The sequence below is a fragment of the Emydura macquarii genome, unplaced genomic scaffold, assembly GCF_026122565.2.
Source record: "Emydura macquarii macquarii isolate MOO-44397 ecotype Brisbane River unplaced genomic scaffold, CSIRO-AGI_Emac_v2 contig_18, whole genome shotgun sequence".
NCBI lineage: Eukaryota > Metazoa > Chordata > Testudines > Chelidae > Emydura > Emydura macquarii.
In genome coordinates, this window is record NW_027130155.1 from 11,861,370 (window position 1) to 11,878,553 (window position 17,184).

A 17,184-nucleotide genomic window follows, 5' to 3' on the forward strand; every position below is an offset into this window, starting at 1 on the left:
TTCCCATTAATATGTCATTTGTTGCACATCTGAGAAAAAGAGATGATGTATTCTTTGAGGGACATCACAGGCTTAGGTGGCCTTCTTCCCTGAACAAACAATTAAACCCAATTCAGCAGATTACCCCTGTTCAGCAAAGCATTCAAGCACATACTTACCTACAGCTTGACCTAAAGAGACTCAAATACACTCTTAAATGCTTTGTTGAATGGGGGCCTGGAAGACCAAGACCTATTGTGGAACTAGTGATGTAAGAACTAAAGATACTTTTGATAAAAGTGGTACCTCTTACCTGATTCTGCCTTGCACAACCTGCCACCCAGTTATGGCGAAGGTGCAGAATCTAATAGCTACTTCACGTCAGGAAAGCAGCGAGTTGTTCTGAGGGACTGTTTCAAATAATTAGTCAAGTAGATAGATATCTTGGCACAAAATTCACCTGGTTTCAGTTTTTATTACCAAAGTTTTTCGCAGAGCTCAACACGATTGTAAAGTTTGAAAACCAGAGGCAGACACATTCTGGAATAGGGATATGAAGTCCAGTCGGTGATAGTGGTATCATCACACCACTGCATCTTACCCTACAGAGGAAAAGAGCACAACTCTTACACCTCTCTCAGTACCAAGTTCTGTAATACTTCTGTCCTCTGTAGGTGTCATTTTTGAGTATTTCAAGAATATCTGGGGGCAGAACTAGATACAGCATTGTAAAGCAGGCCCTTGTGTGCAGAGTACTGTTAAATGGCTCCTTGCACACTACGTGTCTGGACTGTATTTACCTTTATATGTAGCCACATGAAGAGAAAACACATCCTTCATTTTTGTCCAGGAAATAAAGGTGAAGAAGGGTTGTTTGGCGTGCCAGGTAAAGATGGCTTACCTGGTCCACCAGGACCCCCAGGTGACCAAGGTGTCATGGGAGAACGAGGATACATGGGGCCACAAGGTAAGAATGATCAGTTTCTGCTGCAAGCAAAAGTTTGTCATGTTGACACTGATGATAGACTAATACAAAATATGGCTCCAATTCAGGAAAGCAAGCATGTAGTTACATCCATTACATTAAGCCTGTGCTTAAGCCCCATTGATTTTAAAGATAAGCATGTGCTGAAACACCATATCTGAATAGGGGTGGTTTCCTGAGTTGGGGCCTAAATGGTGTAAGTTTTCTGCAGGTAATTAAAACTACATCTCAGCTATGACTTCTGTTAATAAATTGGTCTTACTGATACACCTTTTCACACTTGTTCGAAACCGGAAAGCTCTCATAGTGAAATTACTAGCTGACCTCAGTTCATTTCTTAGTGGACATGTATCCATGCTAAAAAAATCAAAGGCACAATTGGCACTGCTGATAGTCTCAGTTCAAAGGATTCAGTGGGCATGTGAGTTCCCTACACTCCAAATCAGAGTTGAGATGCAGTATCAGGAGAGCATGAACCATCTTGTGCTTGTGCTGCCCTTGACAATTCCTGGGTAAGAACACTAGTTCTGTTTGAATTGCATTAGTCTGGAACCTTTGCCTGAGCATTAACATTCATGCTGAAAAAAAAAGCAACACCTCTCTTGGCTGAAACATTTAAATGTTCAAGAAATCATCTTTGTTTTACCTCTTCTCCCTAAGGTCCACCTGGCCAAACTGGGATCCCAGGACCACCAGGGTCTGAAACCATAGCTGCCAGTGGGTTCCTGCTCGTTCTTCACAGTCAGTCAGATAAAGAGCCATTCTGTCCTGAGGGAATGCCAAGATTGTGGACTGGATATAGTCTGCTGTATCTGGAAGGACAGGAGAAAGCTCATAATCAGGATCTTGGTAAGTACTGCAGAAGATGATGTACATTCCTTGTTCATTATATAGCATCCAAAATGTTTTGTGCCAGATGTGTACTGCTCATACACAACAAATGGGTGTAATGCAGCATATTGTTTTAAACATTATGGAATAATTGACTCTGTTTATATAGGAAGTGAGTGTATGATACTCAAAATACTGATCCTAATGTTTGCGTGTTTCTTTTGATATTGGATTCAGTTTCTTAAGCCACTATAGAAAATGTCACTATTCTAGACATCCTGTTACTTGATAAATTACATGTTATAATATAGCTTAAAATGGCTTTTTCCCCCATAGGCAGCCTAAAATATTTTTTCTTCATACTTACTTTTGATTAAAGTTCTAAACATAGGTACAACCTAGCATCACATTTGCTTTGTATGTCAGAGAAATCACATCCTTTTTAAGAGTGTCTAATCTTCTGAGCACCTGATGGAGCCAAAATTCTCCTGAATTCTAATGCTGGCTCTGAAAAGGTTTTTTTATGTGCCTTGGGCCACTTGTACCAACATTTCAAACAGAATTCACTAAAATAGGCACCAGATAAGTGGCCTAATTTTAGAAGTTCTGAGCATCTGCAGCTACTGAGGACAATTCACAGATCATCATCTTATGTATAATGTAAGAGGCAGAAGAGGAGTCCTCTTCTGTTTTTGGAGAAAAGGCTAGAAATTTAATAAACTTTGCATACATTTTTTTAAACAATGACTTTTGTTTAACAGCCAAGATAAACCTCTTATTTTACTGCATCTTTTTTGTTTTTAAATAGTTTCATTTTTACACACGATAAATGACAAAACAATTTTTAAAAGCCAATTAAAATAAAATTCCAGTATCTTTTATTCAGAACTCCTGCTCCCTACCTCTGACATGTCTTCTTTTCAGACCTTTTCAGATCTTTCAGATTTAGGCTCCAATCCTGCAATGGGATCTGCTAGCCCAGACCCTCATACCTACCCACATTAGCAAATGCTATTGCAGGATCAGGGAATAAAGAGTGGTAGCTCTTTGGGGCAGTGATCATGTCTTTTGTTTGTCCATGAAGCATATAGCACACCTTAGGTGTTATAATAAATAATACCTCAGCTTATTGTGTGCAAGATTCACATTTAGAATATGTACCTGTAGTCTTTTTTACAGTTCTTCTTTGTATAACAGACCATTACAGGTACAACACTTTTGGGATCCAGTCTTAGCAGAAGAACCCATCCCAAATGCTGAGTATTTTTTAATTCCCACTGAAATCTGCTTGATTGTGATGCTCAGAATCTTGCAGGACTGGGATCTTTGACATCTTATGATCCTTCTACTACAATTGTAAATCCTTATGAAGTCTTTGCTTGGAGGTAGTAGATTTGTTTTTAAGGTTTAATCTTTCTGAGTCAGTAGCAATGGCCTGTCAGACTTTACAAATTAACTGTTTGATAAGAAGTTGTCATTTATTTTTCCAATGCTCATAATGATTTGTGAGAGAATAGCCAGTTTCCTTCCTGACCAGATGCCTCTTGCCTAATTTTTTTTAGTGATGTCACAGTCCAAAGTATTTGTTATCCCAATTGTTTGCCATGTTGCCAAATTTCATCATGTTTCATTGAAACTCCACTAAATGTACTGGCAGAAGGAGCAAGCTGATCACCAAGAAGAAACTTACTTGCATAGCCACTCTATTGAACACCACCTTAGAAAACTAGCTGATAATTCAATGAGGATTTAGTAAACTGGGACATTTTAAAGTCGTCCAGGCTTGCAAAGTGGACTAGAATATTACTTTTAAACTGTCTAGAGAGAAACTTTATATTATGACAATGACTTTAGTACAGAGGTTGGTCAGGAGGGTGGAATTTACAGTGCTCTTCATTAAAAAAATAGGGAAAATTTGCAAAGCATTGCAGGATTCATTGCCTGTGGGAGAGTTGTAGGGTCCAACAGCCTTGTACTAACTTTTCATGGTGTTTCCACTACTTTGAAATGGATGTCCTGTTTGTTGGGTGACTATGTCCAGGCGCTGGATTTTCAGGATATATAATTGTTTTAGGTCTGGCAGGATCCTGTCTTCCTGTATTCAACACCATGCCATTTGCCTACTGCAACATCAACCAAGTTTGTTACTATGCCAGTCGAAATGATAAGTCCTACTGGCTGTCAAGTACTGCTCCTTTACCAATGATGCCTCTCTCGGAAGATGAAATACAACCCTACATTAGCAGATGTGCTGTATGTGAGGCCTCAGCCCAACCTGTAGCAGTTCATAGCCAAGACCAGTCCATTCCCCCATGTCCACTGAACTGGAGAAGTCTTTGGATAGGCTATTCTTTTTTAATGGTAAGACTGCAGCTACTTGATTATATGCAACTTTCTATTATAAACCTTTTCTGTGCTACAGGTGTAAGGTTTTAATTTTAGATAAAAAAAATCCTGGAAAACACTTAACCCATATGCCACAAAAAATGCACTCCAGGAAAACAAATTAAGTAGAGAATGGCTCCATGTGGTAGCAACCACTACGAAATATTGAACTTTATACATTACAAGTCTTTGCTTTAAATTACAGGCAGTTCATAAAAAACACAGATTTTATTTGTTTTTCTTTAATGAATAAGGGGTAGATAAATTGTTTTATCTGTACTATCAGATTGTGAGGGCTCATTTTACTTCATTTATGGAAAATACATTGTGGTATGGAGATTGTCATAATTTCATCTCTAGGACTCTATTATTATGTGAAAGTGTTTGTTTAAAGAGGGGATAGTAGGAATGACATTTATTTGTAAAACTTCCCCAGGGTACATAAAATTTGAGAAAATCCTTGTAATGAAATTTGAGGTGATTTTTTCCAAGCTTTTCAAGGGAATATTAGTTTTTACTTCCTATATAAGTGACTGTTTTCCAATTTTCCTTAGCAATCCTCAAGATTGGGAATGATAGCCTCTTGGGTTGTGTGACGTGTGTGTGCGTGCGCATGTGTGTGTAAGTACATACATTTGATAATAGAGCTCGCCAAAAATTTTCAATGAAAAATTATAAAAATCTTACTTATGATTTCAAGTATTTTCCTGAGTGAAATAGAAAGCAGCACCTGTTTGCACTTAACCTGCATTTTTCACTTGGAACCCTCATTTTCTGGAAGGAAAAGCAATGGGAACAGTTGAAAAAATCTGTAAAGGTTACATATCTGCAATATTTGTATTATAGCTGTAATCACTGTGTTTCTGGCAACAGTAATTTTTGCTGACTTTAGTTTATTATTTATGCAAAATCATAAACGTGCATAGCATTTTAAAGACAAATAAGAGACAATGGACCTGATTCTTCTTTCGGTTACAGGAATGTAAAAAGGTGGATAAAGTCACTTTCTTCAACAGAGTTACTCCATTTTACACTGGAGCATAACAGAGCTTTATCCGTCCTAATGTCCCAGGCCCATAGTGTAAATCATCATTAGAGCAATTTCCCCCCCTTCTCTTTATAGCCTTTGGACACTTGCTGATCCTCATCTATTTGACACCTTGTGTATTGACCAGTTTTGAACTACGAGGGCAAGGAGGCAGGGTTTGGGCCAGTGGAATCTTTTTCTACAGTGTAGCTTCCATTTGTCCTATAGTGAGGGGAAATACCCCGGGAGAATTACTGGTCCAAGAAACCTGGGGCAGACAAGGCTTGCGCTTTTAAATCATGTCATGTAACTCTGACTTGAGCAAGTTTAGATAATACTATTGTAAAATAAGCCTGATCCTATCTAAACTCCAGCTTCCCCCAATCTGACACATCCGTATGTTGACCAGCAAGGCTAGTCTGGACTTTTGAAACAAGCCAGTCCCACAGAATGACTGGATCTGATTCTTCCTCCCAGGAAAGGAAGTTTACTGTAACTTGAGTTCTCCAAGTATTATGCCTCTGCAGATTCACACATCTTGGTGCAAGAAGTCCCAGAACCAAATAAAAGCAATAACCAAAATGGTTTGCACATCTCTTGCCTGTTTTTCACATGCAATTATCTAATTCTGCCATTGTTTTTTCCAGTACACCGGGTCTGGAGATCAGGGAGGTGGACAGTCCCTTATGTCACCTGGAAGTTGCCTTGAAGACTTCAGATCAGTACCATTCATTGAATGCCAGGGTCAGCAGGGAACATGTCAATTTTTTGCTAATGAATACAGCTTCTGGTTAACAGCTGTCAAGCCAGAATTGCAGTTTGCATTCGCTCCATTGTCAGAAACCCTTAAAGAAGGGCAGGAACAGCGCAAAAAAATCAGCAGATGTCAGGTCTGCATGAAGTATGGCTAAAAAAGAAAATAAATCTGAAGAGTTACACTGAGGGGACATGCTAGGGTAAGAAGCAAATTGTGCTAAAGATTTAAATGGTGCTTACTCTCCAATTTCATTTGAAGTGTGTGCAGTTCTGTTCCATCTGTTTAAAAGTTTGCTGCATGTACAGTACCGATATAAATGGTGTGTGTATATGTGTATATATATATATATATATATATATATATATATATATATATGCGCACACATACGCAAGCATATGAATAGTGAAACTTAGCGTAAGTGACCAACCAAAGGACCAGCAAAATTAAGTTCTATTCTATTCTATTGTGCTCACCACCACAGCATATAGGTGACAAGGACAGCTTGGTCTTACACTGAAGGTAAAATCAAGTTTACTGGAGACCTGAAAGTGACTGCTCACAATAGTGAATTTTCTGTTGGTTCTTTTTGGAGTGGTACTTAGAAAATGAGAGTGTGTGTGTCTATGAGATGTAGAAACATAGATGTGTCCACACAATTTCTTATGTATTTGTTTGAATTGTTTGAACCTGTCTTAAGAGATTGATATTTTTTTGGTGTGTGTGTGTGGGGGAGGAGGGGGTGTTGACGAATGTGATTTTGTTGCAAACTTATGCTAGTAAAAACAAACGAGATCAGTGGCCATTTTATTAGTTACAGAAATAACCCAGACTGCAAAACTAATTTGCTAATGAAATTTCAGAAGCAATGAAAAGTAAAACCTTGCCAAAATATGCTAATGGTTGATTGTTATGCAAGAAAATAAATTAACCCAGATAATGAAGGCTTAAAATGCCATTTATATTTTCTTTGCAATTAATTTCTCAGCACATTGAAATGAAAATGTAAAGCCATAATCTATATAGCTGAAGACAACAAAACAATTGTCAATTTTAATAAAAAAGAAAAGTGAAATCTTCCACCACAGTAACAGGGCTCTAAAGGTGACTTCATATTACTGAAAATGATTTAGAAGATGGCACGCTAAAACACTAGCCACGTTTTCAACAAGTTGAAAATCTATAAGTCATTTAACCTGGCTGTAAAAGAATGGAAATTCCATTATAGTAAATGCCTCTTTGAATAGCACTAAAACTACTGAAAAGCATGTTCACAATAGAGGCTAAATTCATTCCAGCAAGGGGGCCCACAGAGGTTCTACACTAGAGCTGGTTTTGTCAGAATTTGCCATTTCTGGGAAATTATTCAACATCAACAATGTTCCGATAGAGCCCTACCTGCCTAGTTTCCTGCCAACTCATCCATCTGTCTCCTTGACAACCCTAGTTACCAGGGTTCATGGCCCCAGGGTACAATATCAAGAGACTTGCACTGGAGCCTGGGCTTCATTCCCTTTCATGGAGAATTTTGGGTTATTGTTCCTAACTGGATGAAACCAAATTTCAAAATACTCTGTGCAGCAGAACTGTCTTTCTCTGGCCAGTTCTACTCTATATACCACTTAAATGAGGTTAGAATCTGCTCTTGTGCTAAAGTTCACAGCACCAAGAAACAGAATTTGATTCGTTAGAACTGACTGCCCATTTCAGAGGATTTTCAAACAGACTAATTACACATAGCCGTATCCCTTTAAAGCCTATCTGAGTGTAACCAGCCACCCTGGGAGTTGAGCTTATGGCCTTACAAAAGGGAGGAAAAAAATGTCCCAATCTCAGTCAAAGGGGGGGAAGGTAGTCAAGAGCAGTTTCTTCTGGCCACAGAAAACAATTGCAGTGCAACTTCCGTTTGCCTCATCCAAGTGCATAACCCTTCAGACATGGCAAACCCAGAGCAGTACTGAGTGTGGTTACCATGTCTGGATGGCAGTTTATCTCTCCTCATTTCCAGACAGCATCTGGGTTAGGAGTTTTCTGGGTTATGAAGAGGACTGCTTCTCTCATCCCCCACCCTCTAACTTGCATTTGCTTCCCTTTTATGACATTCCTTGCCTAGCAGGCACAGCTGTCAATTCCACCTCCCAATAGCCTAACAATCCACAGCTGACCACTCTTTTTCCCAGAGCTGGACTCTCCGGCCATTCTTGAGAGACAGTTTCCACCATTTTGTCCAGTGAAGGAATTTAACCCATTCCTACCTTACACAGACACAGTCACAAGTACCTAATCACAGGGAGTTTGAGTGAATAAGCGCTGAGGGCTTGATTCTGCAAGGTGCTGAGCATCTCAGGGTTTGGTTTTGATGAAGACACACAGAGGCAGAAAACATACCCTGAACACATACTGCTTAAACTGGGCATTGCGTGATCGGGAAGCGTATAAACTTGGAATACGTATTAAGCATGAAACTATGTTTAACTAATGTAAACTAAACTATGTTTAATTAATGTATTAAATATGAAACTTGGAATATGTATTAAACATTCAGAATAATTTAGGAGCCCTCCAGTATATTCATGCAAGTAGCAGTTCAATTTCTTGTCATGTTTAAGAGGAGTGTTTAAATGTGCTTATGCAAATTATCCTGCCCTATCTGACAACCATATCAAGAGATCAAATATTTGAATCTCCTTTGAGTTTTTCATAAGATCTCCCTCCAGGTATAAAGCATTGTGCTACCTGAGGTAAAGGGTAAAATTCATTCCTGGCACCAGGCATTGTGCACCATTTAACCCCTGAACTATGAGTGAAACTTAATCTATGTAAATGGTCAGTCCCAGGTCTTATGTGCTACCCCATTTCCTTATGGAAAGGGTCAGGCAAACCCTAACCAGCACCTGAGCAAAGAAACAGATGGGTCATGGTGCTTGGATCCAAATTTAGATTTGACCTTCCCCAACACTCACAAAGTTTGGATCTGGTGTTCCAGCCCAAACCTGTGTCTAACAGGAAAGAACTGCACCCCTTTCTGAGTTCCAGTTGGCTGCAGATGAAGATTGTTACATTTTGTAGGCAGGCCAATTATTAATGGGTTAAATCTTGAGTGGAACAACAACAAATCCAATTCAGTACAGTGGGCAGTTGCAGATGGTCAGTGAGAATTCAGAACCTTTCAGGATTTGGCCTAACCATTTCTATAGTTGTGAAAGGACACAACACTTTATAAGCATAAGGCCTGATCTGCCAGTCTTACGGAAGCAGTCCTAAAACAACTAGTCATGATGACTTCAATGAAAATACTCCTGAAGGCAAGAGTTGCAGAATCAGGATCTTTGTTCAGACACTTTCTATGTCCTGGAGAGTTTACAGTCTAAATAAGAAGAAAAATGCACAAAACTAAAAACAGTACAGTTCAGGTGAGAAAGTTTTATGGGAGATTATTGATGGTAGGCAGGAGTTGAAGACCTGGAGGGAGAAGGAGGGCAGACAAGGATAGAACTGATCTGCCTTGATATTAAAAATGCCTAGAACTCACTCTGTCCTTGAAAAATGGAATTTTGTTTGTGTGCATCTGATTTGATAAATCTTAGATCTAGATGTAATGATTACTTGGATACAATGATCAAAACAGGAGTTGCCCAGCTCTGTCTTATAACTGGATCCCACTGCTGTTTCTACAATTTCAAAAACTAGTGAAAAAAAGCATCAATGGAGTTACATTCATTTATACCACCTGGGAATCTGGCCAACTAACTCTACGCTAACCAGAGAAAACTCTACTTCTACAGTTCAAACAGCTGTTCTAGCAAATCCTTACTCAGATCTCAAATTTATAGTCTATAGAAGCCTTCCACTTTTCATGGAACCTCAAAACCTAATTAGAGGTCAAAGTTGCAATACATTGTTGTATGAAGCAGAAGGAAAAATGAAAAACACAAAATATGAGCTTATTTATCATTTTGGTTTGAGTATCCTAAATAAACAGGACTTCTCAGATACAGCTAAGAACAGAATGTAGCTCTTACCTCTAAAAATACCTAGGTGGAAACTGCACATTTTTAGCCACAAAATGATGCTTTATATTCCCCAAAGAAAAAAGTTGTGCACTTCAGTAAAGTGCTAATAACATAAATCTCCCTTCATGTTTCTTCATTTAGGCACTCTAAAGTTCATTTCATTCCAGCAATAGTAAAATGGGAACTCAAACTTTAGGAACTGACAGGGTTTTCTAACTAATTGATAATGACAGAAAAATGTATTAAGATATGTATTAACATGCAGACTTTCCACTTTAAGACAGCTGACCAAGGAACAGTTGTTCTGTATGCTTGTCAGCAATTTCAGTGGTCTTTAGAATATTTTTCATATGCAATGTATATCAGAAGTTCATGTCCTGTGGGTCAGTAATAAAAGAGATGAAAACCTCCTCCCAGTACCCCAACAAAAAGATTGGGATAGCTTACTACTGATATGGTTCCCAGAGCAATGCTTTTGATTTTGAATACATTATTTACTGGACAGGACATAGTTTGTGAGACTCTTTAAAACGAAGTTGCAATACTGTGCAATGGATCTTTATCTCTTATAAGTTGCTTACTAAAATCATTCATGTATTACACAGTTGACATGGGTACTTCAAAATCTTCTGCAATTTTGCATTGTGGAAGAGAGGTTTGTTTTCAGTAAGTGGAGATGGTTAAAATTCCCCACAGGGAAAGTGTAATAAAATTCTGCAGGGAACTGAGGAAATCTACATCACAATGTTTACTTTGAGGCAATCACCACTGTGCTATGTCAGGACTCTTGTACGCTGAATTTATTGAGCTAAATCCCAAAGTGGCTTCAAATGAATTTCTTCCATTTATATAAGTGAAATTTCACTATTTACATCAGCACTGAATTTGACTCATTAACAGGAACCCGATCCATGTGTTAGCTAGAACAGAAAACATACATCGGCATCTTCAGGCACACATTCAACAGAGAACTGTCTGCTTAAATGTTACTTGACACATTTGGGCTAATTCGGAGATTAGAAAAAAATCTGAGATACTCAAATTCCTATGTAGATCTGAGATATTTTTCTTGTCCAGGGAGAAATGAACTGAGTACACTCATTCAGCTACTATTCATATGGCCAGATGTTCCAAACTGTTTAGCGTCCTACAGTCCAAGAACTGTTGGGTGCAGTGCACTTGTGCAGATACTGACTTGGGTTGCTTATAAAATGGAAGCTACTATTGTACCTTTGAAATATTTTATTTAATAGACACTGATGTTAAGGCCACAAAGTGAAATGGACAACTATTTTCTCTGTCAAAGCTGAGTCCAGCCAAAAGTAAACAGAATAAAGAAAAATAAATCAGTTTCAAAATCCCTTCAGATTTAATTCTCTAATCTTATTGACAGAACTAAGGAGATGTATTTACTAAAAACACGTGAATTTTAACTTGACATCCCTTTTATTGGTTCCAAACATCCTGAGTAACAGAATATAACTGAAAGGAATTTGCTGACCTAAAATGAGACATGAATTCAGCTTTTTGTGACATGTGACAAGACTCCCATGCAAATGAAAGGCAGGTCAAACGTTAGTTTGTCAACTAAGGTATTGCATAGCCTTGATAGCCCATGGTAGCCTTGATGGGGAGCATGGTATACGTCACAAAATGTTGCAAAGACAGAGCTTTGTTACATTTTGAAAAGCAAACAAAACTTGTCTGTACAGGTGGCTTTACAGACTTCAATTGCTATTAAATGCTGCTGTTTCACAAATCTGTTGTTTACAAGCTAAAACCATTTTTCTAACCATCAAAACTACGCTCGACCTCAGACCTGAACATCAGTTTCCAGTAGTCTCTTGAATAACCAGTAATAAAGATCCTGTCAGTGAAATTTAGTGCCCTTTTCTGTTGATGATGCAAAAGTCAAGATAGAATCCAGCTCACTGAACAGACCATAGCTGTATAGGTTTTGCAGTCCTAAAAAATAAAAAAATCTCCCCTCCTGGTTGACTCTTATTTGTGGTGTATATACCGTATCTCTGAAGAGAACTTCTTCAATCTAATGACTACTCATATAATTGTCTTGTTGATACCATGTTTCTTCCTCGCTGAAAATATAGGGAAGATAAAAGCTAGTGAAGATACAGTGAAGATGATGTACTTTGAGTGAGCTAAGAGACCAGTCTGTTTTTGAGATCTAGTATATAGTCGAGTGTCGTGGGGTAAGCCCACCCTGTCCCCCTTGGTAGGGAAGTTTGGGGGGGGGTGAAAGGGTTGTGGGGCATCCCCGTGGGCACAGTCTACCAGACTGGCCCCTTCCCAGCTGTATGTCTCAAGGGTCTGAGTTGGGGTGACCGCCCTTGGGGCCGGGGCGGCGCAGCCTAATGGCGAAAGTCAATAGTCACCCTCGGGTCAAGGCTGTGTGGCCTAGCTGCCAGAGTCAATATCACTGCCCAGGGGTGCATGGCTGCATGCAGTCTGGCGATGGCAGGGGTTTGCGCACCTCTACAGTCTGAGGCTCAGGTAGGAGTTAGCTGTCACCCCAAGGGGAGTAGGGGGATGTCACCCCCAGCCTAGGGGGTGGGACTTCTGCCACCCGTAGTGTGGGTTTAACTCTTTCAGTGCAGGGTAAGCTCACCCCATCACACCAGGACCAAAGGGAGGGAGGAAGATGTCAGCACAACTTGTTTGGAATTACATCAAATTTGTAATCGCTTTCACTTTTGCAGGTAAGTGCGACGAGTCGTCAATGGCTGGGGATTGGAGCATGGGTGTAACTGGGAAAGTCCCAGTTGCTGTAACAATGGGTCATGGTGTGAGGCCAGAGAGCAACTGGCATCTTGGTCATTTTCTGGCTCCCCACTGGAGTAGGCTGGTTGATTGGGAAGTTGGAGGTGAACGGCCCAGTGCCATTAGTGATTCTGGGGACTGAGACGTACTCAGTACCGGAACTCCAGTACCGAATAATAGGGACTCCGGCTTTTCCATGTTCATGAGGTCTCTCGAGAAATGGAATTCATGCAGCATCATTGTGATTGGTACCATTGGGGGTTGCTGCTGACGGATTAGTACCGAAGGGCTTTTATGGGAGGTATAGTCTGACGAGGGCTGTTTTGAAGCCATCGGTGCCAAGGATTTTTTTGTCGATGCCGATTTTGTAGAAATGGTGTGGTCTCTACTCCTATCTTTGGCAGGCGATGCGGCCGCTTCAGAGCCTGTGACTCTCAGGTCTTTAGGCATTATAGCAGAGCCCGTACCCAAGGACTCCTGTGTTTTCTGGGTGCTGTGTTTCAGAGTCGCCAGCGCTGCTGGTGCTGAGGTGACCGAATATGCAGGGGATCTCCACCAGCTGCTCAGGAGCTTGGTTTGGGGGCTTGCAGGCCTCTTTTTAGGGGTTTTGCAGGGGAAGTCAGACAACTTTCTCTGTGACTCTCCCTCTCTAGAAGTTGAGGGCTCCAGGGACAACCTTCACCCTGGAGAGGATTCGAGGCCAGGGTTGCATGCCCATTTAAAAGCACCCTCCATGAGGAGGGGTTTCAACTTTAGCTCTCAGATCTTTTGGGATTTAGCCCTCTATTGTTGGCAGAAGGTAAACTTCTGCAGAACGCGAGCATTCGGACACAGTGGGTGTGTGTCAGTAACAGGAATTGCCTCTCTACAGCACGGCATCTTTTGAAGCTTGGGGAGTTGGGCGTGCCCCTTACAGGGGCAATCTCACAACAAAAGGTGAGAAAACAGAGCAAAAGAAAAAAAAATTTTTTTTAAAGAATAATAGAAGGTCTAAAAAAGGAATACAGAAGGAAACAGAAACTCTGCAAGAAGCTATATACTAAACACTATCAACTATAAAGAGATAAGTAAACCGGACTGCTACTTACTCTGTCTCAGGCCAAGAGCGGCTGAGAAGGATCTAAGCGCAGTTTGCCCACACAGCGCTAGGTAGCCTCAAGGCAGAGCATGAAGGAGTTAGAGCACATGTGCGGACTGAAAGGCTCTGTTACCTAAAATCTCTGATTAGAGGTGCATTGGCGGTGACACAACTACAGTGGAGCACCCACAGGGACACTATTCAAAGAAGAACTCTCACGTCTGTACTATACTATCAGAGCAATGTTGAAGCTGTGTTGGTCCCTGGATACTATAGACACAAAGTGGGTAAGGTAACAACTTTTATTGGACCAACTTCCATTGGCAAAAGAGACAAGCTTTCAAGCTACACAATCTGGGGTTTTCTGGGGATTAGAGTACCAAATTAAGAGTCAGAAGACCTGGTTTTTAATTGCAGATGTTCCATTAAAACTTACTGTGTACTCTTCAGCACCTCATTTAGGTGGTCTGATCCAAAACCCAGTGAAATCAATTGATAATCTCCCATGGATTTTAATGGGTTTTGGATCAAGCTTTTATCTGATGGGAGCATGATCAGTCAACAAGAATATGCTAACCTTGAAAATATTAAATTTGTTTTCTGTAGATTCCACGCTTTTCTTATGCACATGAGCCTGACATACTTTAAAAAAAAGAATGAATGAACTTGTGTGGCAAGTGAGCTTTCTCCAATTTGCCCAACTCCTCAAAAAATAACTCAATTATAGTAATTATTACAAGATTACCCACAAAAAAGTTTCTATGAAGACATTCTTACAGTTGTTCCAAGTTATTTTCAAGCTGAAGTAGTCACTGTACATTTAAACACTCTAGAAGAGCATGACCAGCAATCAAATGAAAAACAACAAATTAAATATTTGTTTTTACACAGAACCAAAAGAAGAATGTTTAAATCAACAATGGTGAATACATCCGTGCAGCCCTAAGGCAACAGTTATTCATGCATTGACAATTTATTCCGGTTTTATAAGCCAATTTACTCCACTGTCATGATAAATGAATTGTTACCATAGCAACTTCCACAGTAGATACTTAGATTGTCACTGAAATACTATCCATCTTAAATGCACAACATCATTTCATGGCACTCTTAAAATGGTGTTTAACAGAGAAAATGATGTCATGTTCCAGGGGGAACAGTTTTTTCCATTTATAACATGTTATTTTCTCTTTAAATTGAGTAGTATTCCCCCTTTCTATAGGCTCACCAATTACCACAATTTTTAAAATAAAAGTTTTGTAATTTTTATGAACTTGTTTTCTTTTTTATTTTAACAAAGACTCACGTTTCTCTTGTCTGTGCTTTTCGTCTGACAGTATATACACAGAAGAAGCATAATTTTGAACTGTGCATGTCAAATCATGATTTTTTCCCATTTTAGATTAAACTGGGTTTTGTTTCTATTGCAGGAGTCTGCATAAGCCATAAATAACATTTGGAATGATATGAAAAGGGAAGGCATCAGCACCATAGGAGTTGTGAAGAGCAAAAGCACAACAAAATCTTTCGCTGAACCTGCTGCAAACTCTCAATTGGCTGCATTTAAGGCCTTATCCAAAGGCCGCTGACTTCAGTTTGCTCTGACACTTCATGCAAAAGTTCTGGACACTACTAGTCTACTATGTCACCCTGTGTGTGCATGACAAGTTGTTGTACACAATTAGCAGCTTGTAACACCACCACAGAACCATTCTATCCAACATCACTGGATTTCCATTGGAATGTGCAGAGCTCAGGAATTAATATGTGTTAATGAACTGCTTATTTCAGGGCAGTTCACACACAGCTTTTTCTTGTGCCAGACCCAAAATTTGTCTGATACCAGTACTTATCAATCCTGGAGTAAGATCACATTCTTCATCGCGCTCCTGTAGTGTTAAGATCAAAGTTTGAGCTTAAACTATTTTTCAAGCACTTCATTAAGGTTTCACTTAGACTTACCCTGCTGTTTTCATACACATTGCATCCATGAATGCTTCGCACCTTGTACTTAACCTGCAGCTTTCAAGAAAATGTTTTAAAATAAATTTAAAAATAAATTATCAGACCCCAAGCAAAGCACTATATGGTACTGTCTCTACTGAATGTTTGTTACTGAAATAATTTTTTCCCCAAAGTATGGCAAACCAATAAAATATTGCACCAAATTTAAAAGTTATAAATAGTCAGCATTTTTACTACCATGATGAAGGTAACAAACATACTTTGTTTGCTACAGACTGCGAATTAATCAAATTAATTAAAAGAGGATAATGGCAACAATTCTTACATAGGGAAAAGGTCAAATATCTGTAGTTGACATGGTCTGTGGAGAAAAAGAGCCGATTGTACAAGGGTACTAGCTGAATGATATAAAAGTAAGAATAATCGATTTACAGAGGGAGAAGAAAAATTACCAAAAAAGAAGCCTCATTAAGCACTTTATTCCCCAATATATGGCATGCTTATTGTACCATATCAGTAGAAGTAAGAATTGAGATGCACTGCTATGTAGATAAACTTGTGCAGCACCTGTCCATAATTCTTATGTCCGGGATAACTAGCCCCTAATTTTCATAAGCAATAAATTTAGTACTTTTTAAGACAACAATATATACTAGTACCACAAATATAAGTAGCTATATATAAATGAAAAATTGTTACCTATATTGTGCAGATATCCCCAATGGTACAATAAATATATGTTAAGGTAGTCAAGGCATTTTGTTTTCATTTGTTCGCAATGACCATGACATGCACAAGTTGGCAATTTTGCTTTGCTCAACCACCTGTGACTAAGCTCCTTAAATGGTGAAAAAGGAAGTTTTGTCAACAGGGAGGCTTTGCCTCTCACAAGTTCCTCTTTCTTGACTCATAAGTCAGGGAGTCAAAACTAGGACCTTGCTCAGCCTGTCAAAAACACCCCCAAAGCAGGCAACAGATAACCTTAATTTGCTTCAACCTGGGAACAAATATCCCTTAAACTTGCAAAGTCTTATTTTAAGCAGCAAACTGTTCTTCAGTTCCTCTTTATTTTCTGACCGCAATGTGGCATGATGAAGCCAAGCAAGATCCCCTTTTCTCTACAGGCACAACACCTTCAGCATTCCACTGACTCTTTTTTAGAACTCTGCACTTTGATGCGCCAATACTTAAGCCCTGCCCACGTTAGTGTGGGGTATTAAAAGCTGTTTTTATTAGGTATATTTGGACATTTTCCCTCTTCTTCCCCAAATAACAAATGATAATAAAGGCTATCAAAAACCTCTCACAACAAACAACATCCCCTCTGCATTCACCCATTTCCTAGAGCCATTTTTGGATGAATAACTCAGGGTCTGTCTATATTGATGG

At 39.4% G+C, this 17,184-nt stretch overlaps 1 protein-coding gene across 1 annotated transcript in view; it reads left to right on the top strand.

Moving 5' to 3' along the window:
- Window positions 1-11,935, top strand: part of COL4A4 (collagen type IV alpha 4 chain) — a 120,148-nt gene extending 108,213 nt beyond the window's left edge. The window contains exons 44-47 of the mRNA XM_067561705.1: window positions 830-946; window positions 1,625-1,813; window positions 3,870-4,156; window positions 5,855-11,935. Of these exons, the coding sequence (XP_067417806.1) occupies window positions 830-946; window positions 1,625-1,813; window positions 3,870-4,156; window positions 5,855-6,118 (857 nt within the window). The 3' untranslated portion in view covers window positions 6,119-11,935. The remainder of the gene's footprint in view (window positions 1-829; window positions 947-1,624; window positions 1,814-3,869; window positions 4,157-5,854) is intronic.
- Window positions 11,936-17,184: the final 5,249 nt, after the last annotated feature.